Consider the following 25,171-nt stretch of genomic DNA (forward strand, 5'->3'; position numbering starts at 1 on the left):
AGGCGATCCCGTTGTGGTGATGCGCCACACCGTGCCTCGCGACTGCTGCCGAAAATGTAGGCCTGGTGAGCTCCGGGAACTCGCCGAGTAGGCGCCTAAACCCTTTCTGCGATGGAACCGCACAGGCAACCGACCAGGAGACAGCGGTGCTGCGGTGGCAAGGCACCGCGTGGAAAGTAGACGCATTGAGTCGACAATGTTGGACGTCGACCAGAAAACCATAGGCACAGAAAAAATCAGCCCCCAGGATGGCCTGTGATATTTTAGCGGTTATAAACTCCACACAAAACGTTGACCTCCGAGAGTTAAATTAACTGTCCGTTTACCGAACGTGCGAATGGCCGCCCCATTGGGTGCCTCGAGGGAAGGACCGTGACCGCCGGATTGTAGATCTAGCTTTGAAACTGGCAAAATACTGCACTGAGAACCAGTGTCACCCAAGAATCGTCGCTCTGTCATGGAATCCGTAATGTACAGGAGTTTTCCCGCTGAACCGACTGCCATGGTGAACTGGGTGTGTTTGTCAGACCCCGTCATCCTCATCGAAGTTTGCGGGCCTGCTGGAGATTTTTTTTCAGCAAAACTGCAGGGAGGACGGCAGCGTCGAGCCTTGGCGCCAAAACGGGCGTGGTACACACCAGCCTGCTGAAGGAGGGCTGGACTTTGCTTGCATAGGGGAAAGGCGCCTCGTGGCTGCACAACTCTGCTGTGTGACCGTAAAAATCTTGTCTGCCTCTGCAGCAAGCTCGGCACAGTCCGTAATCGTAGAACTGGCCAAGGCTGCCTGAACTGGCAGAAACTATATACAGTTTAAAGGTGCAGTCCACAGCTGCACTACACGGTAGTTAAAGGAATGATTACTAATTGCCCAGTGTCTCTCGGTGGCTCCGCCACAGTATTTAATTAATTAAGTGTTTTAAGTTTTGAACATTTAGTTTTGAATCCTGGCTCTTAATTCACACCAATGCCCAAGAAAAAGAAAGAAAGACTGACCAACCAATTACTTCCCCGCTTTCCTGTGACATCACACTTTGAATCTTTCTACATCTTACCCTCCCAGGTCGGTTGGCCTGCTCCAGGCTCGCTCTCTTGTAGGTACCCCACCAGTTACAGCCTGCCAACCCGAAAATAACCCATTTATTCTTACTCTCTCTGTTTTCTGTCCGTTAATCAATCTATGCTAGTATATTACCCCCAATCCCATGAGCCTTAATTTTGTTTAATAACCTCTTGTGTGGCACGTTATCGAATGCCTTCTGAAGATCCAAATACACCACATCCACTGTTTCCTCATCTATTCTGCTAGTTACAACCTCAAAAAATTCTAACAGATTTATCAAACAAGATTTCCCTTTCATAAATCCGTGTTGACTCTGCCCAATCCTGGTATTATTTTCTAAATGCCCTGTTACAACGTCCTTTAATAATAGATTCCAGCATTTTCCCTACTACTGATGTCAGGCTAACTGGTCTGTATTTCCCCGTTTTCTCTCTCCCTCCTTTCTTAAATAGTGGGGTTACATTTGCTACCTTCCAGTCTGCGGAAAGCATTCTCGAATCTATGGAATTTTGGAAAATGACAACCAATGCATCCACTATCTTTGTAGCCACCTCTTTCTAAACCCTAGGATGTAGGCCATCAGGTCCAGGGGATTTATCAGCTTTCAATCCCATTAATTTCTCTAGTACTGTTTTTTCACTATCGCTAGACTCTTGGAACTTCACTATTTCTGGGAAGTTTTTTGCGTCTTCTGTGAATACAGACACAAAATATTTAATTTCTCTGCCATTTCCTTATTTCCATTATAATTTCTCCTGTCTCAGCCTGTAAGGGACCCACATTTACTTTTGCTAATCTTTTCCTTTTTACATACCTGTAGAAGCTTTTACAGTCTGTTTTTATGTCTCTCACTAGTTTACTCTCATATTCTATTTTCCCTTTATCAATTTCTTGGTCCTCCTTTGCTGAATTCTAAAATCTTCCCAATCCTCAGGCTTACTACTCTTTGGCAACATTATAAGCCTCTTCCTTTGATCTAATACCATCTTTAACTTCTTTTGTTAGCCACAGTTGAACCACTTTTCCTGTGGGGTTTTTGTGCCTTAAAGGAATGTATATTTGTTGTAAATTATGTATTAATTCTTTAAATGCTAGCCATTGCTCGCCCACTGTCATACCTTTTAATGTAGTTTCCCAATCTACCATAGCCAACTTGCCCCTCATGCCTGCGTAGTTTGCTTTGTTTAGATGCAAGACCCTAGTTTCGGATTTAACTAAATCACTTTCAAACTCAATATAAAATTCTATCATATTATGGTCACTCTTCCATAAAGGCCCCTTTACTACAGGTTATTAATTAACCCTTTCTTACTGCACAATACTAGATCTAAAATAACCTGTTCCCTAATTGGTTCCTCAACATACTGATCTAGAAAACTATCTTGCATACATTCGATGAATTCGTCCTCCACACTATTACAGCAAACTTGGTTTTCCCAATCTATATGTAGATTAAAGTCCCCCATGATTACTGTCTTACCCTTGTTACATGCACCTCTAATTTCCTGATTGATACTCTGCCCTACATTACAACTACTGTTTGGGGGCCTATAAACAACTCCCACCAATGTTTTCTGCCCCTTGCTGTTTCTTAGCTCCACCCAAACTGATTCTACTTCTTGATTTTTGGAGCTAAGATCCTTTCTCTCTACTGTCTTTATCCCATCCTTTATTATCAGGGCTACCCCGCCTCCTTTTCCATTTTGCCTATCTCTTCTAAAAGTTAAGTTCTTTTGCCAGTTTAAAAATTACTTAATTGTTTGGTGCACCTTGCCCTGAGTTGAATAGTGATATGGACTAAATTCTATCAAATATTTCAAGGAAGAGGTGGTTCAATTCTTTGGCATTCAGTAGTTACCACATGACAATTTGACATCAAGTTCTGGCATGATGTTTGCCTTCCAGTCTAACTGTTATTAAACATAATTCTTTCACAGATCTGCAGTTTTGAATATGGTAAGTTTATAAAAATAAAAAAAACCTTACTGTATAATTTTTATAAAATGCCAATTTTCTTATTTCAGTCAAACATGACAACTGCAACCTCGCCTATTCTGCTAAAATGGGACCCCAAAAGCCTGGAAATACGGACTGTGACAGTAGAACGGTTACTGGAACCACTGGTCACACAGGTAAGAGAATCAGAATTGGTTTCAGTAATGACTTCCCTGATGCAAACCTCAAAAGATGAATGCCTCCATGAAAATAAGTTTGGCAAATCCTTTTGCTTTTTATAACATTGTAAGCAAAATTAACATTATGAACCGTGATGTGCCTCAATAAATCCGAGACTCAATGTTAGCGGAACAAAACAAGGCTTTTATTAACTTAGAAGGTAACACACAGTGGAGAGGTATCTTCCATCCAGAGGTCTGCTGTACTGGATGTGAGGCAGGCTGGGCCTGCTTACATAGGGGCCAGGTATGGGCGGAGCCCTACACACAATACAATACAATGGTGAGGAAACGGAACTGAGGTAAGGGAAATGAAACTGAAACTAAACCACAGTCACAGGCAGAGAATACTGATGAGTGATGAATGGCATATTTCATCACAAACCGAATACACAGGGTTCTATATTACTGGGAAAGTTGGAGGTTAGAAAGCTGTTGATAGTGAAATTCTGTATTTCCGCCCCCAATATTTATGGAAAAAACACTTCTGATTGAAGCTAAAATATTGTAGTTTACTGCATACAGCCATTCCTTTCCTGGAATTATCTGTGATCGTGCGTAGCATTCTGACAGTATAATGCTATTTCAAAACGCATGATATTGGATGGTATTAGTTAAAACTATGGTAGGTTTAAATTAATATATTACCTGTATAAATGTAAAGCTAAAGCTGATGAAGGTTTTATGATGGTTACAAGACTATGTCTAGGTTCTGGGAAATTATTTTCATGATAATTAAGCCATGAAGTCGTTGGTGTTGTTTTGGTGTGGAAGACACCCATCTGTGCATCATTCAAGCAGTTAATGGGACTGTCAGAGGAAATATTGAACCATCAATATGCATTTGAAGTACTTCAAAGGCTAATGGATCATTTAAGTAGGTGTGCTTTGAGACGAGAGAAAGAGAGACTGAACTAGAGAATCATGGGAACTCGGGTGGTCCTGGGCAAAACTAAACCAAAAGCGAGTGCTGATGTGTGTTACGAAATGTTGGTAAGTGATCAACATACAATCTGATCTGACAGCAGTGAAATGTTAATTTTTTTTTACCCTTTACTGCTGTCTTATAGGTTTGTGCTGTTCTTTGTGCTCTACCTCTTTAATTTCTGTAAGTAAATCTGGCTAGTTAATTTGGAACTTAAGTCAACCTCGAGTGTGGTGTTGTTAATACTATAATCCGGAGTGGATTGGTGAGAATTCATAGCTACTGGCATTGTGCCTAATGATTGACAAAAAGACTTTTGAGTACGTTTTTACTGGGAGAAAGTACTATCCAAGGGAGAAATTCTGAGGATTGAGCAGAATTCCACTGTCTACATGACTAAAAATAATTGTGACCGTGGTGCATTATTCCTCCACGACCTCACTTGACACAATTCACCAGACCACCACCCTCTCATCCTACTCGATCATAGCCAGAACATCTCCAGCAATAGCTTCTCTTCCTGCACCTACAGTTACATCTGGAATTCCCCAATGATCTATCCTTGGTCTACCTGCTACCCTTTCGTAATATCGGCCCTCAATTTGCGGTCAGAGGCTTCCCGCGGGGAAATGCCTCCATGGAGACTCACGGTCCTGGGCCTTCCTGGGTACCCACGGGCAGATGCCCACGTATCTCGGGGGTGCAGGCGGATCACAAGTGCCCCTAGGATCACGTGGGCTGGCCCAATGAATGACAGAAGGTAGTCCCCATTCATGCTTATGGAAACCCCATAAGTCTGAATGGGAATATCCCAAAAACTACATCTACACTTCCAATAAAAATAAATCGCATTTAAAATGAATTAAAATGACATTTAATTAAATATGCAAAACAAAACTAATTTTTTGAAAAATTAATTTACGTGTTTTAAAGGAGTTAAAAATAAATTTACCGTACCAAGTTTTTAAATGTATTAAATTAGTGATGATTTTAAAACTCTTACGCTGGTAAAAGCCGGCCTAACGCCTGCTTTTACCAGGCATAAGAATTTCATGGGCATTCGCTGGGCAGAAGTGAAAAATTTGGGTCTGAAACTAGTGTCTGAAACTTAAATAAAGACAATTACAAAGATATGAAGACAGAGTTGGCAAAAGTGGACTGGGAAAATAGATTAAAAGGTAAGACGGTAGAAAAGCCGTGGCAGAATTTTCAAGAGATAGTTCATGACTCTCAACAAAGATTTATTCCAGTGAGAAAGAAAGACTCTGAGAAGGATGAACGCTCCGTGGCTAACTAAGGAAGTTAAGGAGGGTATCAAAATGAAGGAAAAGACATATAATGTTGTGACGATTAGTGGTAGGCCAGAAGATTGGGGACATTTTTTTAGAAACTTGCAAAGGATGACTAAAAAATAATAGAGGGAGAAAATAGATTGAGTAAACTAGCAAGAAATATAAAAACAGAAAGTAAGAGTTTCTACAAGTATGTAAAAAGGAAGGGAGTAGTTAAAGTAAACGTTGATCCCTTAGAGGATGAGGCTGGGGAATTAATAATGGGAAATGAGGAAATGGCAGAGACCTTGAACAAATATTTTGTATCTGTCTTCACGGTAGAAGACACTAAAAGCATCCCAATAATAGTGGAAAATCAAGGGGCAAAAGGGAGGGATGAACTTAAAACAATCGCCAGCACTAGAGAAAAAGTACAAGGCAAACTAATGGGAATAAAGGCTGACCAGTCCCTTGGACCTGATGGCCTGCATCCTAGGGTCTTAAAAGAAGTGACTGCAGAGATAGTGGATACATTGGTTGTAATCTTCTAAAATTCCCGAGATTCTGGAGAGGTCCCAACAGATTAGAAAACCGCAAATGTAATGCCCCTATTCAAGAAAGGAGGGAGACAGAAAGCAGGAAACTATAGGCCAGTTAGCCTAACATCTGTCATTGGGAAAATGCTGGAGTCCATTTATTAAGGGAGCAGTAGCAGAGCATTTAGAAAATCATACAATAAGCAGAGTCAACATGGTTTTATTATGAAAGGGAAGCCGTGTTTGACTTTGATCTTTGAGGATGTACAGGGCAGGGTGGATAAAGGGGAACCAGTGGATGTAGTGTATTTGGATTTCCAAAAGGCATTTGATAAGGTGCCACATAAAAGATTACTGCACAAGATAAGAACTCCTGGTGTTGGGGGTAATTTATTAGCATGGATAGAGGATTGGTTAACTAACAAAAAACAGAGTTGGGATAAATGGGTCATTTTCAGGTTGGCAAACTGTAACAAGTGGGGTGCCACCGGGATCAGTGCTGGGGCCTCAACTATTTACAATCCGTATTAATGACTTGGATGAAGGAACTGAGTGTACTGTAGCCAAATTTACTGATGATACAAAGATAGGTGGGAAAGCAAGTTGTGAGGAGGACGTGAAGAGTCTGCAAAGGGATATAGATAGGTTAAGTGAGTGGGCAAAAATTTGGCAGATGGAGTATAATGTGGGAAAATGTGAAGTTATCCACTTTGGTAGGAAGAATAGAAAAGCAAAATATTATTTAAAGAGAGAGACTAAGAATGCTGTGGTACATACGGATCTGGGTTCCCTCGTACATGAAACAGAAAAAGTTAGCATGCAGGTACAGCAAGTAATTGGGAAGGCAAATGGAATATTGGCCTTTATTGCAAGGGGGATGGAGTATAAAAGTAGGGAAGTCCTATCACAACTGTACAGGGTGTTGATGAGACCACACCTGGAGTACTGCATACAGTTCTGGTCCCCTTATTTAAGGAGGGATATACTTGCATTGGAGGCAGTTCAGAGCCGGTTCACGAGGTTGATTCCTGGGATGAAAGGGTTGTCTTATGAGGAAAGGTTGAGCAGGTTGGGCCTATACTCATTGGAGTTTAGAAGAATGAGAGGTGATCGTATTGAAACATATAAGATTCTGAGGGGGCTTGACCAGGTAGATGCTGAGGGAATGTTTCCACTCGTGGGGGAATCTAGAACTAGGGGGCATAGATTCCGAATAAGGGGTCGCCCATTTAAGACTGAGATGAAGAATTTCTTCTCAGAGGGTTGTGAATCTTTGGAATTCTCTCCCCCAGAGAGCTGTGGAGGCTGAATCATTGAATATATTCAAGGCTGTGATAGACAGATTTTTGAACTACAGGGGAGCCGAGGGTTATGGGGAACAGGCAGAAAAGTGGAGTTGAGGCTAAGATCAGATCAACCATGATCTCATTGAATGGCGGATCAGGCTCGAGGGGTTGAGTGGCCTACTCCTGCTCCCAGTTCTTCTGTTCTTATGTTTGACAAATAGTCCAACTCTCTGCCTGCAGATGCCTTTTTTCCGGGGATGTGGATGATCTGTCAAGAAAATTCTTGAGAGATCACAAGTTCCGGGTTTTAACACGTGCGCTTTGCATGCCTAAACCCGAAACTTGCGCGGCCCCTATGGGCGCGAACACACTTCTTATGCACCCGTACGGACCACAAGTTACGGCCCATCATCCAAAGACATGAAGTCAGCTTCCATGTGTACACTGACGACATCCAGCTCTACCTTTTCATCACCTCTTTCAATCTCTCCACTGCCTCTTGTCAGACTGCTTGTACGACATTCAGTCCTGGATGAGCCACATTTTCCTCTAGTTAAACAATGGGAAGACCAAAGCTATTGTGTTTGACCCTTGCTACAAGATCTATAACCTTGCCACTGATTCTGTTGCGCTCCCCTCCCTGGCCATTGTCTTATTTAACCTTTAGCTGAGTTGCTGACATCTCTTCTCCATTACAATGATCGCCCACCTCTGCCTCTGCCCATCTGCTGTTGAAACTCTGATCCATGCCTTTGTCACCTCCAGACTCATCTATTCCAATGCTCTCATGGCCGGTCTTTCGTCCTCCACCCTTCATAAAATCTAGCTCATCCAAAACTCTGCTGCCTTTATTCTGTCACCCACCCATCAGAGTTGGAGGAATGCAGAGTTTGGAGGGTTGTAGGGCTGCAGCAGGTTACAGTGATAGGGAGGGGCAAGGCCATGAAAAGATTTAAACATAAAGATGAGAATTTTAAATTTGAGGCATTGGGAGACTGAGTGCTAATGTAAGTCTACATGGACTTCAGTAAGGCTTTTGACAAAGTCCCGCTTAGGAGACTGGTCAAGAAGGTAAGAGCCCATGGGATCCAGGGCAATTTGGCACATTGGATCCAAAATTGGCTTAGTGGCAGGAGGCAGAGGGTGATGGTTGAAGGTTGTTTTTGTGACTGGAAGCCTGTGTCCAGTGGTGTACCGCAGGGATCGGTGCTGGGTCCTTTGCTGTTTGTAATGTACATTAATGATTTAGATATGAATGTAGGAGGTATGATCAGTAAGTTCGCAGATGACACGAAAATTGGTGGAGTGGTAAATAGCGAGGGGGGAAGCCTCAGGCTACAGGACAATATAGATGGGTTGTTCAGATAGGCAGAACAGTGGCAAATGGAATTTAACCCTGAAAAGAGTGAGGTGATGCATTTTGGGAGGACTAACAAGGCAAGAGAGTACACAATGAATGGTAGGACCCTAGGAAGGACAGAGGATCGGAGGGACCTTGGTGTGCATGTACATAGATCCCTGAAGGCAGCAGGACAGGTAGATAAGATGGTTAAGAAGGCATATGGGATACTTGCCTTCATTAGCCAAGGCATAGAATATAGAGGTTATGATGGAGCTGTACAAAATTCTAGTTAGGCCACAGCTGGAATACGGTGTGCAGTTCTGGTTGCCACATTATAGGAAGGATGTGATTGCATTGGAGAGGGTGCAGAGGAGATTCACCAGGATGTTACCTGGGCTGGAGAGTTTCTGCTATGAAGAGAGACTGGACAGGCTGGGGTTGTTTTCCTTAGAGCAGAGAAGGCTGAGGGGGGACCTGATTGAGGTGTACAAAATTATGAGGGGCACAAAATTATGAGGGGCATAGATAGGGTAGATAGACAGGAACATTTCCCCTTAGTAGAAGGGTCAATAACCAGGGGGCATACGTTCAAGATAAGGGGCAGGAGGTTTAGAGGGGATTTGAGGAAAAATCTTTTCACCCAGAGGGTGGTTGGAATCTGGAACTTTCTGCCTGAAAGGGTGGTAGAGGCAGGAACCCTCACAACATTCAAGAAGCATTTAGATGAGCACTTGAAACACCATAGCATTCAAGGCTACGGATCAAGTGCTGGAAAATGGGATTAGAATAGGTAGGGCTTGATGGCTGACGCAGACATGATGGGCCGAAGGGCCTCTTTCTGTGCTGTATGACTCTAAGCTTTTATTTGCCCTAACATCTCCTCCTGCGCTGCATCATTATATGATCAGCCCCGAGTTTTCTCCTCTCCTGTGTAAACATTCCCAGCTTCTGCAGGCCCTTCTCGTAGCTACTGTGATATTAGGCACACAAGTTATCAATTTAGTTATCCTTCATTGCACCCTCTGAAATGCTTGATGACTTCTCTCCTAATATACCAGCATTATACACTGTACAAGTGAGGCCAGAAATTGAGCAGCCTTTAATTTAGTTGAGTGATCTATGATGTCTAATACCTTTAATAACACTCCTTCAGGTGACCAAACCAATCGTGGTGACAAATTCAGATAGGTGGATCATTTTCAAAGATGTTTTTCACCGAACTAGATTTGTCTTGGAATCCATAATTGCCAGCTTTCAGGTCATTTTTACAAACAACTCTTCCAATGTTTTTTTCTCCTGTATAAATTACCAAGCAGGATTTCAATATTGATAGTATGATAACAAAGGCTTGGGAAGATATTATTAGATAAAAGGAAGGATTTTAATTTATATAATATAAAAACAGAAAATGCTGGAAATATTCAGCAGGTCAGGCAGCATCTGTGGAGTGAGAAACTGAGTTAATGGCCCAGTAATTCCGGTCCCAACGCGTGAGTACGGACGGGGTACTCACGCGTGGGCCCGTTGGAAGTGCCGGATTTCAGCATGCACTGCGCATGCGCGGAAAACCGGAATTTCCTCTCCTCTGAACCAAGGGGTTAAGAGGCGGTTCCCTAGCGATGTTTGAGGCAGCGCGTACGCGTTGAACTTCGTTTTTTTTGACAGGTTTGTCTGTGCGTGAAGGCCTCCACTTTTTACGAATGTAAAAAGCAGACGTAAGGACTTAGTTTTATAAGGCAAGTGGTCTAATAATTAAAGTTAGAAATTTTTTTCCACAGGTTTATTATTTTTAAAGAATTTACAGTAAGGTAAGTGTATTTTTGGCCCCGATTTCTTGAAAAAAAAATTTTGGCAGCAATTTGAATAATTGTTTAAATTTAGTTTTTTAAAGTTATTAATAGTTAATTTAATTATTGGAATGTTTTTTAAACTTTTATTTAAAGTTTAAGTAGTGTTTTGGGCGCCCGTACTTTTCATGAGTTTGACAGGTCTTATGTCTAACTCATGAATGGACTTTTGTAAACTCCCATTGGTTGCCCCGTGCTCACGTGATCCCAGCCGGCTCATCGCACTAAGTACGCCGCTGGATCATGCACGCACAGCGCGCCGGGAGCAGAACTGGGCCACAGACCGGAAATCCAAGCAGGTCCAGTCTTCAAATGTCAGCACGAGATGTAAGTGTAGGTCGGGGGCTTGTACCGCAGGGATAGCCGACGAATTTCTGGGCCATTAATGTTCTCGATGGTTCTCAGGAAGGATACTTTCATCAGAACTGGAGAGAAGAAGGTTGGAGGGAAGGAGAGTAAGCAAGGTGAGCAGGAAGCCAGTGAGAGGGGAAGGAGAGATGAAATGACAAAACGGATGATGGTGCAAGGCAAAAGGTGTGGTAATGCGACAAGTAAAGAAACAAAAGATGGGTCAAGATGGGGTGTAAATGGTTACAGCAGGAGCATTACCAGCGCCTGCTATCCGAGAAAATGGGAGCAGCGTTGAACGCAGTGTTGAGGCCGGAAGGCTGTAAAGTACCTAATCAAAAGATGAACTACTCTTAAAACATAATTTTGTTTCTGGTGTATGGCAAAGATAGAACCAGTGATTATAATGTGGTACTCACTACCACAAGGAGTAGGTAAGGTGACTGGCTTGTTTCTGTGTTGTACATTCCATGTACTACAGTATATTGTTCGTCTCCCTTTGTACTTTTCAGTATTGACAGACCCAATCTCATCATGGTACAAGTACAGTAATGGGCAATATGACTGCAGTAAGCATTAGATGAGGGCAGGATCTGACTCTGCTGTAATGTCTCCCTCTTGTGTGTGTTTGTTAGATTTTTGAGGTTGCATTAATATTCCTGTTTCCAGTACGGCTTCAATATGTTTGAAGAAGTTAAAGGCTCAAAACTACTTCAGCTGAGTGATTTCAATTCCTGTCTTTTGCTCCCACGATGACCAATGCTTGACATACTGCAAGAAGGGAATGATGAGGCAGTGAGGTAAAAGAGGAAGCAATACGATGAATGGAAAATGAGAGTGGAAATAAAAACGATTGAGAGGATTAAGAAATGGTACAGTGGTGATGACTACAGACCCTTTTATTGTATTACTGTACTTTATTGTCTTCATTGACTTCCAGAATAATATTAATTTGATTCACCACTTGAAATGCTGCTATTTCAAATAACAGAGCTCCCAATATCATTAATATGGATCAGCTGATTTGATTCCTGCTGCAGGTAGTTTACTTCTATTTTTGTTATGACATCAACAGCATTACAGTATAAATTCAATTGATGATTCAGAAAGAATCGAAGTTGGCAGTTATCCTTAGCTAAAAAATACTTTTGAATCAGCTGACATCAATTAAAAATAAACTTGTTTTAACAACGTGAAGTTTCCCATTACTGAATTGTAATCATTTAATACACCATAAGTGTTCCTAGAATTAGCTTTGTGACATAATAAAATTGTAATTGGAGGCAATGTGATGGTTTTCTCTATGGGAGAAGATCTGTTTTTATTTGCCTTTTTTGAAGGCCGAATTCAGTATCTCTAATTCATCTAATACTGGACATGCCTAGAACTATTTGATTTAGTTCATATTTGAACTTGGTGGCATTTTTCACAGACAAAGCTTTTTAAGAATTTAGTTATATGGGGCTCTGCAGCTCGCTGCGCTGACTGGTTGCTTATAGACTCAGTCCCAGGCTCATGGCTTAAATGGCCTTCAACTTGGTTAAAACTACAGATAGAATTAGAATTTTTTTAATGTTCCGTTACCTAAACTTTGTTAAACTTTCAGTTACAATGATTGGAGTTATTTCAACTTAATTGTCACTTCTATACTTGAATAACTAACTGGTATGATCTGTGTGATCTCTGCTAAGAAAAGTTCAGCAATAAGAAGGTACTTATGGCTAATAATTGGAGATTTATTGGCTTCCATGGATCAACAAACTCGGCTTTTTATTTATTTTTTAAATAGATTTTTAAAGAAATTCTAAGGTCCTACAGGATGCAGAGGAATGGATTAGAGTAAGCAGATCAGTTGAAGTGCTACCAGTAGTACTGGCACAATGGGCCAATGGTTCTTTTGCCAATGACCTTGAATCTGTGTCCTCTGGTTCTCGACCCTTCTGCCAATGGGAACAGTTTCTCTCTATCTACTCTGTCTAGACCCCTCATAATTTTGAATACCTCTATCAAATCTCCTCTCAACCTTCTCTGCTCTAAGGAGAACAACCCCAGCTTCTCCAGTCTATCCACGTAACTGAAATCCCTCATCCCTGGAATCCTTCTCGTAAATCTTTTCTGTACCCTCTCTAAGGCCTTGAGATCCTTCCTAAAGTGCGGTGCCAGAATTGGACACAATACTCCAGTTGAGACCGAACCAGTGTTTCATAAAGGTTCATCATAACTTCCTTGCTTTTTTACTCGATGCTTCTATTTATGAAGCCCAGTATTCTGTAAACTTTTTTAACCACTTTCTCACCCTGTCCTGCCACCTTCAACGATGTGTGCACATATAATACCCCCAGGTTTCTCTGTTCATACACACCCTTTCGGAATGTACCCTTTTGTGGTAAACCACTGTTAACCTGTACATGCCTGTCTGGTAAACCACTGTTAACCCTGTACAAGTCCAGGCATGTCTCAGCCCCTGGCTCCACCCCTAAGCCCGGGTATAAAGGTGACTCACCACCCTTCCCCCGGGAGCTCTTAGGATGGATTCACTAGCAGAGGCATGCTCTAGTTCTTAGTCAATAAAAGCCTACTTCATTTAAGTCCATCTCATAGCCTTTGGTATTGTTGATAGCGCATCACCTTTTATTTATATTGCGCCTCCTTGTTCTTCCTACCAAAATGTATCGGTTCACACTTTTCTGCGTTAAATTTCATCTGCCCATTTCACCAGCCTGTCTATGTCCTCTTGAAGTCTATCACTATCCTCCTCACTGTTCACTATACTTCCAAGTTTTGTGCCATCTGCAAATTTTGAAATTGTGCCCTGTACGTCCAAGTCATTAATATATATCAAGAAAAGCAGTGGTCCTGGTACCGACCCCTGGGGAACACCGCCTTCCTCCAGTCCGATAAACAACCATTCACCACTACTGTTTCCTGTCAGTTAATTAATTTCGTATTCATGCGGCCACTGTCCCTTTTATTCTATAGGATTCAACTTTGCTGGCAACCCTCTCTGTTACCTCATTAGAAAACTCGATCAAGTTAGTTAAACACTATTTGCCTTTAACATATCTGTGCTGGCTGTCCTAAATTAATCCACACTTGTCCAAGTGACTGTTAACTTTGTCCCTGATTATCATTTCCAAAGGCTTCCCCACTACCGAGGTTAAACTGATTAGCCTGGATCCTTGCACCTTTTTTTGAACAAGGGTGTAACATTTGCAATTCTCCAGTCCTCCGGCACCACCCCTGTATCTAAGGAGGATTGGAAGATTATGTCGAGTACCTCCGCAATTTCCTCCTGAACCTCCCTCGGCGTCCAGGATGCATCCCATCCAGTCCTGGTGACTTGACTTTAAGTTCAGATATCCTTTCTAGTACCTCCTCTATCAATTTTTATCTCTTCCAGTATCTCCTCTACCTCCTTTCACTGACTTTGGCAGCATTTTCCTTGGTAAAGACAGATGCCGAGTACTCATTTAGTACCTCGGCATACCCTCTGCCTCCATGCGTAGGTCTCCTTTTTGGTCCCACCCCTCTTACTACCTGTTTACTATTTATATGCCGAAAGCAGACTTTTGAATTCGCTTTTATGTTGGCTGACAATCTATTCTCATACTCTGTCTTTGCCCCTCTTATTTTCTTTTTCACTTCCCCTCTGAACTTTCTATATTCAGCCTGATTCTCAACCTAACATCTATCATACGTGAGCTTTTTCTGCTTCATCTTGCTCGCTATCTCTTTCGTGATCCACGGAGCTCTGGCTTTAGTTGCCATACCTTTCCCCCTCGTGGGAATGTACCGCGACTGTACCCGAACCATCTCCTCTTTAAAGGCAGCCCACTGTTCGATTACAGTTTTGTCTGCCAATCTTTGATTCCAATTTATCCGGGCCAGATTCGTTCTCAACCCACTGAAATTGGCCTTCCTCCAATTAAGTATTTTTGCACTAGATTGCTCCCTGTTTTTTTTCCATAGCTAATCTAAACCTTATGATACTATGATTACTGTTCCCTAAATGTTGACCCACTGACATTTGCTCCACTTGACCCACCTCATTCCCCAGAACCATTTAAAAATCATATTGCAATAATAAATTTGATCTATTTGACAAACTATTGTGGAACAACTTGCTTTTGTCTTGAATACAAAATGGTTATTCTTCCGCAGTTCCTTCTCTAATTATTGCAGAAGTGATTCTCGAGTACATACTGCTCTTTTCTCCACTCCAAGTTAGCGAGCGCATGCTCTGGGCAATAGTTCCTTCTTATTAATGGAAATCTAGGCTTTTGTTGCATGTCTAAGTTTGTATTTAATCTGTATTTTACTTGACAAAAACATTTCTGAATAAGCTCAAAATCTGTCACTTAAGCCATTATTAGAGGGTGGATCTAGTTGAGGTTATGCTCAACTTGGTTACTCACTGATTTTGTGTGCAGAATTTGTTTCAACGGAATCTAAACACTGGCTTGCCTGCAAAGAACAGTCTTTCAAATAAGACATTTCAGAATACAGTGTTGGTATTTTCCATTACAAGTTATTGTAGGGATAAATCAAATATCGGTATACGTTGCTGGGTTTTTAAATTTTATAACATTATTAGTACAGCAGTTGTGCTTGCTTTGTGCAGCTGTCTATAGTTCCGTGAAGTTGTATAACTAGTAGAATTTACTGGGCACTGTCCTTCAAGCAATTACCTTTTTTATTCTGCATTTCCACCACTCATTCTCGATGTATGCATTATGATCTGTATATGCTACTTGAATAGAACAGTCTGAAGTTGGATGCGAGCCCACATGCAGTGCAATTGAGAGGCTGGTTGGCTGCAAGCAGTGCAGGTCAGGTGAGGGTAATGATCCACTTTGTAATTGTAGGAGTCTATACAATTTTTTTTTTTAATGTTAGAACATTTAAAATGCATGTGGTATTAAAGGAACGGTGGTAATGTACAGGAAACTTTGATTTATCCGGAGGTTGTATGTCCGGAATACTTGATCTAACAGCAAAAATCAGGAGCCGTTTTCTGTAAGTTTTTTTTAGATCTCGTTCTTTTTTTTCCCCAGTCAGCCACTGCAAGGTCTGTAGCTATAGCAACAGCTTCAGCTAGAGACGCTTGCAGCTGCAGCCGACTCGTTAGAAGCTGTTGCTAAGCAACAGTGTTTGTTGTCCGATATGGAGATGAAAACCCCCGTATGCTTCAACATTAACTTTGTATGTCCGGCAGTTTTCATAGATCGGCAACACGCCGGTTCCGTCGGTGACGGATATCACAAAGTTTCCGTAATTAGCTCAGGATTAAGAGGCAGAGAGTAGTGGTGAACTGGAGAGAAGAATGCAGTGGGGTCCCCCAGGAATCCGTATTGGAATCGTTGCTTTTCTTGTGTGTGTATATAAATAACCTGGACTTTGGTATAGGGGTACAATTTAGAAGTTTGTGAATGAGAACAAAACTTGGCAAAGTAGTAAATAGTGAACAAGGTAGTAGTGGACTTCAGGAGGACATAGACTGGTGAAGTGGGTCTCAAAAAAAAAAAACGTTCACCACGAGATTCTGATTTCTGTCTCTTAGCCAATTTCGTATCCATGCTACCACTGCCCCTTTAATCTCCGGGCTTTTTTGCTAACAAGTCAATTATGTGGTACTTTATCAAACTCCTTTTGAAAGTCCATATACACGTCAACCGCACTACCTTCATCAACCCTCTCCATTAATTTGTCACAGAACTCTAAGTAAACATAGAAACATAGAAGATAGGAGCAGGAGTAGGCCATTCGGCCCCTCGAGCCTGCTCTGCCATTCAATACGATCATGGCTGATCATCCAATTTCAGTACCCGGTCCCTGCTTTCTCCCCATACCCCTTGATCCCTTTAGCCTTAAGAAATATATCCAACTCCTTCTTAAACATATTTAATGAATTGGCTTCTACTGCCTTCTGTGGTAGTAAATTCTACAGGTTCACCACTCTCTGGGTGAAGAAATTCCTCCTCATCTCTGTCCTAAATGGCCTACCCCTTATCCTTAGACTGTGACCCCTGGTTCTGGACTCCCCGACCATTGGGAACATCCTTCCTGCATCTAGTCTGTCTAGTCCTGTCAGAATTTTATAAGTTTCAATAAGATCCCCTCTCATTCTTCTTAACTCCAGCGAGTACAAGCCCAATTGTCCCAATCTCTCCTCATACGTCACTCCTGCCATCCCAGGTATCAGCCTTCGCTGAAACCTGCCATGGCAAGAACATCCTTTCTCAGATAAGGCGACCAAAACTGCACACAATACTCAAGATGTGGTCTCACCAAGGCCCTGTACAACTGCAGCAAGACATCCTTGTTCCTGTACTCAAACCTTCTCGCTACGAGGGCCAACATACCATTTGCCTTCTTAACTGCCTGCTGCACCTGCATGCTTACCTTCAGCGACTGGTGCACAAGAACACCCAGGTCTCGTTGCACTTCCCCTTCTCACAATCTATTGCCATTCAGATAATAATCTGCCTTCCTGTTTTTGCCACCAAAGTGGATAACCTCACATTTATCCACGTTATATTACATCTGCCATGCTTTTGCCCAATCACCCAACCTATCCAAATCATCCTGGAGTCTCTCTGCATCCTCCTCACAGCACACATGCCCACCCAGCTTTGTGTCGTCTGCAAATTTGGAGATACTACATCTAGTTCCCTTGTCCAGATCATTAATATATATTGTAAATAGCTGGGGTCCAAGGACCGATCCCTGCGGTACCCCACTAGTCACTGCCTGCCACTCGGAAAAAGACCTGTTTATTCCAACTCTTTGCTTTCTATCTGCCAACCAGTTCTCTATCCAAGTCAGTACCTTGCCCCCAATCCCATGTGCCTTAATTTTACACGCTAATCTCTTATGCGGGACCTTATCAAAAGCCTTCTGAAAGTCCAAATACACCACATCCACTGATTCTCCCTTTATCTATTTTACCAGTTACATCCTCAAAATTCCGGTAGATTAGTCAAGCATGATTTACTTTTTGTAAATCCATGTTGACTTTGTCCGATCCTGTCACTGTTTTCCAAGTGCTCTGCTATTACATCTTTTATAATGGACTCTAGCATTTTCCCCACTACCAATGTCAGGCTTACCGGTCTGTAATTCCCCATTTTCTCTTTACCACCTTTTTTGAATAGTGGGGTAACATTAGCTACCCTCCAATCCATGGGTACTGTTCCAGATTCCATCGAATGTTGGAAGATGATCAGCAAGTTAGACAAACACAATTTGCCTTTAACAAATCTGTACTGGCTGTCATTTATTAACCCATATTTTTCCAAGTGACAGTTCTGTCTCAAAGTTTCCCCACTGACTGGCCTATAGTTGCCAGGTTTATCCCTTTCCCTTTTCTTGAACAGGGGTGTAACATTTACAATCCTTCGGTCTTCTGGCACCGCTCCCATATCTAAGGAGGATTGTGGCCAAGCCTCTGCAATTTCCACCCTTACTTCCCTGAGCAACATAGGATGCATCCCATTTAAACTAGGTGACTTTTCTATTTTGAGGACTGTGAACCTTTTAAGTACCTCCTCAATCTATTTTTATCCTGTCAAATTTTTCTACTACGCCCTTTTTTACTGTGACATTGGCAGTGAAGACAGATGCAAAGTACTCATTTAGCCCTGCCTCTGCCTCCACAAGTTTGGTCCCAAACTGGCCCCATGCTTCCTTTTGACTACCTTATTACTCAATGCATGTTACTCGCTAAATAAAACCATATAAGTTTACAGCAGAAAGGATGCCATTTGGCCCAATATGTCTGCCAGTTCTTTACTTGAATGTTCCAAAGCTAATCTTGCTGTCGTGCTTTCTTCCTGGGGCCCCTATCTTCCTCTGCTTTAAAATTTTAGCCTGTTTTCTGAAAGTTGCAGTGGTCTCTGCCTCAACCACTCTGTTGGCAATGCATTCCATGCTCCAAAATCCCTCTAATTATATTTTTCCTAAACACGCTCCTCATTCTCATATTATTGATCATTTTTAATTGCTGACCCCTTGTTATTGACTTCCTAATCACAGGAAATTACCTTTCCCTATTCAGTCTATCAAAACTGTTAATTTTAAAAGCCTCTAATAAATGTCCTCTTGGCATTCTCTGCTCTGGAAATCGTCCCAGTATCTCGAGTCTTTCCTCATAGCTATAGTTTCCTATCCCTGCCATCATCATGGTGAATCTGCATTTTAAAGGTATGGAGGCTGTAATGTTAGTTGTTTCCACTAATCAGTGTAATGGTAACAAGGCGGCACAAATTTAAGACAACTACAAAAAAAGGTGGCTTGAAAGACTTCTTCACAGGTAGAATTTGGAACTCTCTGCCATTTTGAAGCAAAGTCCAAGAGTACTTTTAAAAGGGAATTTAATAGCTGCTTCAAAAAAAGACTATCATAAACCCTTCACTTTTTAATCTTCTTGGGTCTATTGAACAATGCTCTTCATAGAACACTGAACTACGCAGTGTTGAGCATGCTGTCTTCTTCCTTGTACCATTTTGACTCTATAGTCTCTGATCTAATCACACCTTGAGCACTGTGGCCAGTACTCTGGAGTACTGTGTGCAGTTCTGGCCGCCACACCTTAGGATGGATATATTGGCCTTGGAGGGAGTGCAGTGTAGATTTACCAGAATGATACCTGGACTCCAAGGGTTAAATTACAAGGTGAGATTACACAAACTAGGGTTGCATTCCCTGAAACTTAGAAGGTTTAAGTGATGATTTGATTGAAGTTTTCAAGATATTCAAAAATTGGCCATGGTTGATGGTGAGGAAGAAAGCTGCAGACTGCAGGAAGATATCAATGAACTGATCAGGTGGGCAGAAAAATGGCAAATGGAATTCAATCTGGAGAAGTGTGAGGTAAAGCATTTGGGGAGGGCTAACAAAGCAAGGGAATCTATCTATCTATCTATCTTCAATATATATATATATAAATCGGTACTTCTGTCTATCTGTCTGTCATCGCCTGTGCGTCTGGCGGGCTATGCGCTCGAAAGTTACAGGGCGTACCTACGCGCGCGTTACCTCCAAAGAAAGCTTACGCTTCCGAGACGGTTTTAAGCGTATTTACGTTTCGGCCGGGCTAAAATCGCGCCCGCAGTATCCCAAAAACCTTCAACGTTCCGCTCATTAGCATCTCATTATCCGCTCATTAGCGACAGTGACCTCGAGCTCGACCAACTGTACGCCGGGTTGCTGGCATGTGCCGCCGGGCCAATCGGTGCCTGTGTGGCCGGGCTTTATCGTTCTGAACCGAGGTGAGTCGCCGCCATCTTGATTCCAAACTTTTCCTTTCTTTTTCCCGCTTTCTCCGTCTTTAAAAAAAACGTTGCTTTTAAAACACATTGTTTTTAAAAAAAATGATTTAGAAAGTAATTAACTTATCTAATCTCATTAATTTTCCTACCTTTCCCCGTTTTTCCAGGTAGGCCTAGAAGCCTCGGCGTCTCCTCCGCACCCACGCCCGAGCTAGGCACCTCCCGGCCCCACTCGAAGGCTGGAGGGCCGAGCCTCAGCCCAGCGCCGCTAGGGTGCGCGCGCAGCAGGAGCTGAGATGCGGCGTCTCTCTGGCTCGGCCGGGGGGCGGGGCTTGGTCAGCATCACGGTTACCCTGGCAACCGGGCCCGCCGGCCGAGCCAGAGAGAGACGCCGCGTCTCAGCTCCTGCTGCGCGCGCAATCGGCGGTCTTCACCTCGGTGGGGGGGGGGGGGGCGCAGGACCCTCGGGGGGGGGGGGGGCCCGCCCTCCCTCCCCGCCCTCCCTCCCCTTTTCCCCCCCTGCCCTCCCTTGCCCTCCCTTCCCCCCCTGCCCTCCCCTTCCCCCCCTGCCCTCCCTTCCCCCCTGCCCTCCCTTCCCCCCCCCTGCCCTCCCTTCCCCCCCCTGCCCTCCCTTCCCCCCCCTGCCCTCCCTTTCCCCCCCTGCCCTCCCTTTCCCCCCCTGCCCTCCCTTTCCCCCCCTGCCCTCCCTTTCCCCCCCTGCCCTCCCTTTCCCCCCCTGCCCTCCCTTTCCCCCCCTGCCCTCCCTTTCCCGCCCTGCCCTCCCTTCCCCCCCCTGCCCTCCCTTCCCCCCCTGCCCTCCCTTCCCCCCCTGCCCTCCCTTCCCCCCCTGCCCCTCCCTTCCCCCCCCTGCCCTCCTTCCCCCCCCTGCCCTCCCTTCCCCCCCCTGCCCTCCCTTCCCCCCCCCTGCCCTCCCTTCCCCCCCCTGCCCTCCCCTTCCCCCCCCCCCTGCCCTCCCTTCCCCCCCCTGCCCTCCCTTCCCCCCCTGCCCTCCCTTCCCCCCCCTGCCCTCCCTTCCCCCCCCTGCCCTCCCTTCCCCCCCCTGCCCTCCCTCCCTTCCCCCCCCTGCCCTCCCTTCCCCCCCCCTGCCCTCCCCTTCCCCCCCCCTGCCTCTCCCTTCCCCCCCCTGCCCTCCCTTCCCCCCCCCTGCCCTCCCTTCCCCCCCCCTGCCCTCCCTTCCCCCCCCCTGCCCTCCCTTCCCCCCCCCTGCCCTCCCTTCCCCCCCCCCCTGCCCTCCCTTCCCCCCCCCTGCCCTCCCTTCCCCCCCTGCCCTCCCTTCCCCCCCCTGCCCTCCCTTCCCCCCCCTGCCCTCCCTTTCCCCCCCTGCCCTCCCTTCCCCCCCCCTGCCCTCCCTTCCCCCCCCTGCCCTCCCTTCCCCCCCCTGCCCTCCCTTCCCCCCCCTGCCCTGCTCCCCTTCCCCCCCCTGCCCTCCCTTCCCCCCCCCTGCCCTCCCTTCCCCTCCTTCCCCCCCCTGCCCTCCCTTCCCCTCCCTTCCCCCCCCTGCCCTCCCTTCCCCCCCCCCCAGCCCTCCCTGCCCTCCCTTCCCTGCCCCCCCTGCCCTCCCTTTCCCCCCCGCCCTCCCTTCCCCCCCCCCCGCCCTCCCTTCCCCCCCAGTCGCTCGCTCTCCTTTCCCCCCCAGTCGCTCGCTCTCTTTTCCAAGAACAACATTCCCTCAAAAGCCTCGGCACCCGCCGGGCACTTCTGCTAGTACACTATAAATGGAAGGATACTGAAGTGTAGAGGAACAGAGGGACCTTGGAGTACATGTGGGAAATCAGGGATGCTGCCAGTGTCCCTGGCGACCATGTGTGCGGGAAATGCATCCAGCTGCAGCTACTTGTAGACCGCATTCGTAGCGCTCGAGCTGCGGTGGATGAATTTTGGAGCATACGCGATGCTGAGAGGCTCGTGGATAGCACGTTTAGCGAGTTGTTCACGCCTCAGGGTAGGGCAGCACAGGGGGTGACCATCAGGCGGAGCAACAAAGGCAGGCAGGTAGTGCAGGGAACCCCTGCGGACATCCCCCTTTCAAACAAGTATACCGCTTTGGATACTGTTGAGGGGGATGACTCACCAGGGGAAGGCAGCAGCGGCCAACTTCCTGGCACTGGCGGTGCTCCTGCTGCCCAGGAAGGGGGTAAAAAGAGTGGGAGAGCAATAGTGGTAGGGGATTCTATAGTAAGGGGAACAGATAGGCGTTTCTGTGGCCGTAGACGTGAATCCAGGATGGTTTGTTGCCTCCCTGGTGCCAGGGTCAAGGATGTCACTGAGCGGCTGCAGGGCATTCTGGAGGGGGAGGGTGAACAGCCAGTGGTCGTGGTCCACATTGGTACCAACGACATAGGTAAAAAGAGGGATGAGGTCCTGCAGCAAGAATTTAGGGAGCTAGGTGAAGGATTAAAGAGCAGGACCTCAAGGGTTGTAATCTCTGGATTACTCCCGGTGCCACGTGCTAGTAAGTATAGGAATAGGAAGATAGAACAGATGAATGCGTGGCTAAAGGGATGGTGCAGGGGGGAGGGCTTTAGTTTCCTGGATCACTGGGTCTGCTTCTGGGAAAGGTGGGACTTGTACAAGTCGGACGGTTTACACCTGAACCAGAGGGGAACCAATATCCTTGCGGGGAGGTTTGCTAGCACTGCTGGGGGGGGTTTAAACTAACTTGGCAGGGGGATGGGGTACAGAGTGGAGCTATAGTAGGGGGTGATTTACAGCCAAATACAGAGGGAAAAACAAGTCAGCTGGGAAGGCAAAGCAAATATGTGAAGGCAAAAGAGAATATGGCAGGGCTGGAAGGCATTTATTTTAATGCAAGGAGTCTTGCAAATAAGGCGGATGAACTGAAGTTGTTGTTGAACACATGGGAGTACGATATTGTTGCTATCACGGAGACATGGTTGAGGGAGGGTCAGGACTGGCAGCTCAATATTCCGGGGTATAGAATCTTCAGGCGAGACAGAGGGGGGTGTAAAAGGGGAGGGGGTGTTGCAATATTAATTAAGGAGTCAATTACTGCTGTAAGGAGGGATGATATATTAGCGGGTTCCTCTAATGAGGCCATATGGGTAGAACTTAAAAACAAAAAGGGGGCAAGCACTTTGCTGGGAGTGTACTATAGGCCCCCAAACAGTCAGGGGGAGATAGAGGAACAGATATGTAGGCAAATCTCAGAAAAGTGCAAAAATAATAGGGTAATAATAGTGGGGGATTTCAACTTCCCCAATATAAATTGGGATAGTCAGAGTGTGAAAGGCTTAGAGGGTGCAGAATTCTTAAAGTGCATCCAGGAGAGCTTTTTGAGCCAACATGTAGAAAGTCCTACAAGAGAGGGGGCGGTACTGGACCTAATTCTGGGGAATGTAGCCGGGCAAGTGGTGGAAGTGTCAGTAGGAGAGCATTTTGGCGACAGTGACCACAATTCGGTGAGATTTAAGGTGGTCATGGAAAAAGACAAAGACGGCCCGGAAATAAGGGTTCTAAATTGGGGGAAGGCCGATTTTAATATGATAAGGCAGGATCTGGCCAAATTGGACTGGGAGCAGCTACTTATAGGAAAATCCGCATCAAAACAGTGGGAGACTTTCAGAAGGGAAATAGAGAGAGTACAACGCCAACATGTTCCTGTAAAGGTCAAGGGTGGGACCAACAAGCAAAGGGAACCTTGGATGACAAGGGATATACAAAAATGCATTAGAAATAAAAGGGGGGCTTTTGGCAGTTACAAAAGACTAAAGACGGAAGAAGCCCTAGAGGAGTATAAAAAATGCAGGGGCATACTTAAAAAAGAAATTAGGAGGGCGAGGAGGGGCCATGAAATAACACTGGCGAGCAAAATAAAGGAAAATCCTAAGATGTTTTATAAGTATATTAAGGGCAAGAGGATAACCAGGGAAAGGGTAGGGCCCATTAGGGACCAAAGTGGCAATCTGTGTGTAGAGCCAGATGATGTAGGCGGGGTTTTAAATGAATTTTTTGCATCTGTGTTCACTATGGAGAAAGACGATGCAGACATAGAAATCGGGCAAGGGGGCTGTGACATACTTGAACATATTAGCATCGAGAGGGAGGAGGTGCTAGCGGTTTTAGCAGGCCAAAAAGTGGATAAATCCCCAAGCCCAGACGAGATGTATCCCAGGCTGCTGTGGGAGGCAAAGGAGGAGATTGCAGGGGCTCTGACACAAATTTTCAGAACCTCTCTGGCCACAGGGGATGTACCAGAGGACTGGAGAACAGCTAACGTAGTACCATTATTCAAGAAGGGTAGCAGGGATAAACCAGGGAATTACAGGCCAGTGAGCCTAACATCTGTGGTAGGGAAATTATTGGAAAAAATTCTGAGGGACAAAATTAGTCTCCACTTGGAGAGGCAAGGATTAATCGGGGATAGTCAGCATGGCTTTGTCAAGGGTAAATCATGTCTGACAAATCTGATTGAATTTTTCGAGGGGGTGACTAGGGGGGTGGATGAGGGAAATGCTGTGGATGTGGTTTACATGGACTTCAGTAAAGCTTTTGACAAAGTCCCGCATAGGAGACTGGTCAAGAAGGTAAGAGCCCATGGGATCCAGGGTGCCTTGGCGCGTTGGATCCTAAACTGGCTGAGTGGCAGGAGGCAGAGGGTGATGGTCGAAGGTTGCTTTTGTGACTGGAAGCCTGTGTCCAGTGGGGTACCTCAGGGATCGGTGCTGGGTCCCTTGTTGTTTGTGATCTACATAAATGATTTGGATGAGAATGTAAAAGGTATGATCAGTAAGTTCGCAGATGACACGAAAATTGGTGGGGTGGTAAATTGCGAGGAGGAAAGCCTCAGGCTACAGGACGATATAAACGGGTTGGTCAGATGGGCGGAAAAGTGGCAAATGGAATTTAACCCTGAAAAGTGCGAGGTGATGCATTTTGGACGGACAAATAAGGCAAGGGAATACACAATGAGTGGTAGGACCCTAGGAAGTACAGAGGGTCAGAGGGACCTTGGTGTACATGTACATAGATCCCTGAAGGCAGCGGAACAGGTAGATAAGGTGGTTAAAAAGGCATATGGGATACTTGCCTTCATTAGCCGAGGCATAGAATATAAGAGCAGGGAGGTTATGAT

The 25,171-nt window shown here is 45.0% G+C and overlaps 1 protein-coding gene across 1 annotated transcript in view; it reads left to right on the plus strand.

Annotated features, from left to right (window-relative positions):
* Positions 1-25,171, plus strand: part of ctnna2 (catenin (cadherin-associated protein), alpha 2) — a 1,873,786-nt gene that overhangs the window by 58,737 nt on the left and 1,789,878 nt on the right. The window contains exon 2 of the mRNA XM_085975533.1: positions 3,085-3,192. Within this exon, the coding sequence (XP_085831659.1) occupies positions 3,091-3,192 (102 nt within the window). The 5' untranslated portion in view covers positions 3,085-3,090. The remainder of the gene's footprint in view (positions 1-3,084; positions 3,193-25,171) is intronic.

This window comes from Somniosus microcephalus, chromosome 2 (genome assembly GCF_052327205.1).
Source record: "Somniosus microcephalus isolate GS21.2 chromosome 2, FLI_Smic_1.0, whole genome shotgun sequence".
NCBI classification, from domain to species: Eukaryota; Metazoa; Chordata; class Chondrichthyes; order Squaliformes; family Somniosidae; genus Somniosus; species Somniosus microcephalus.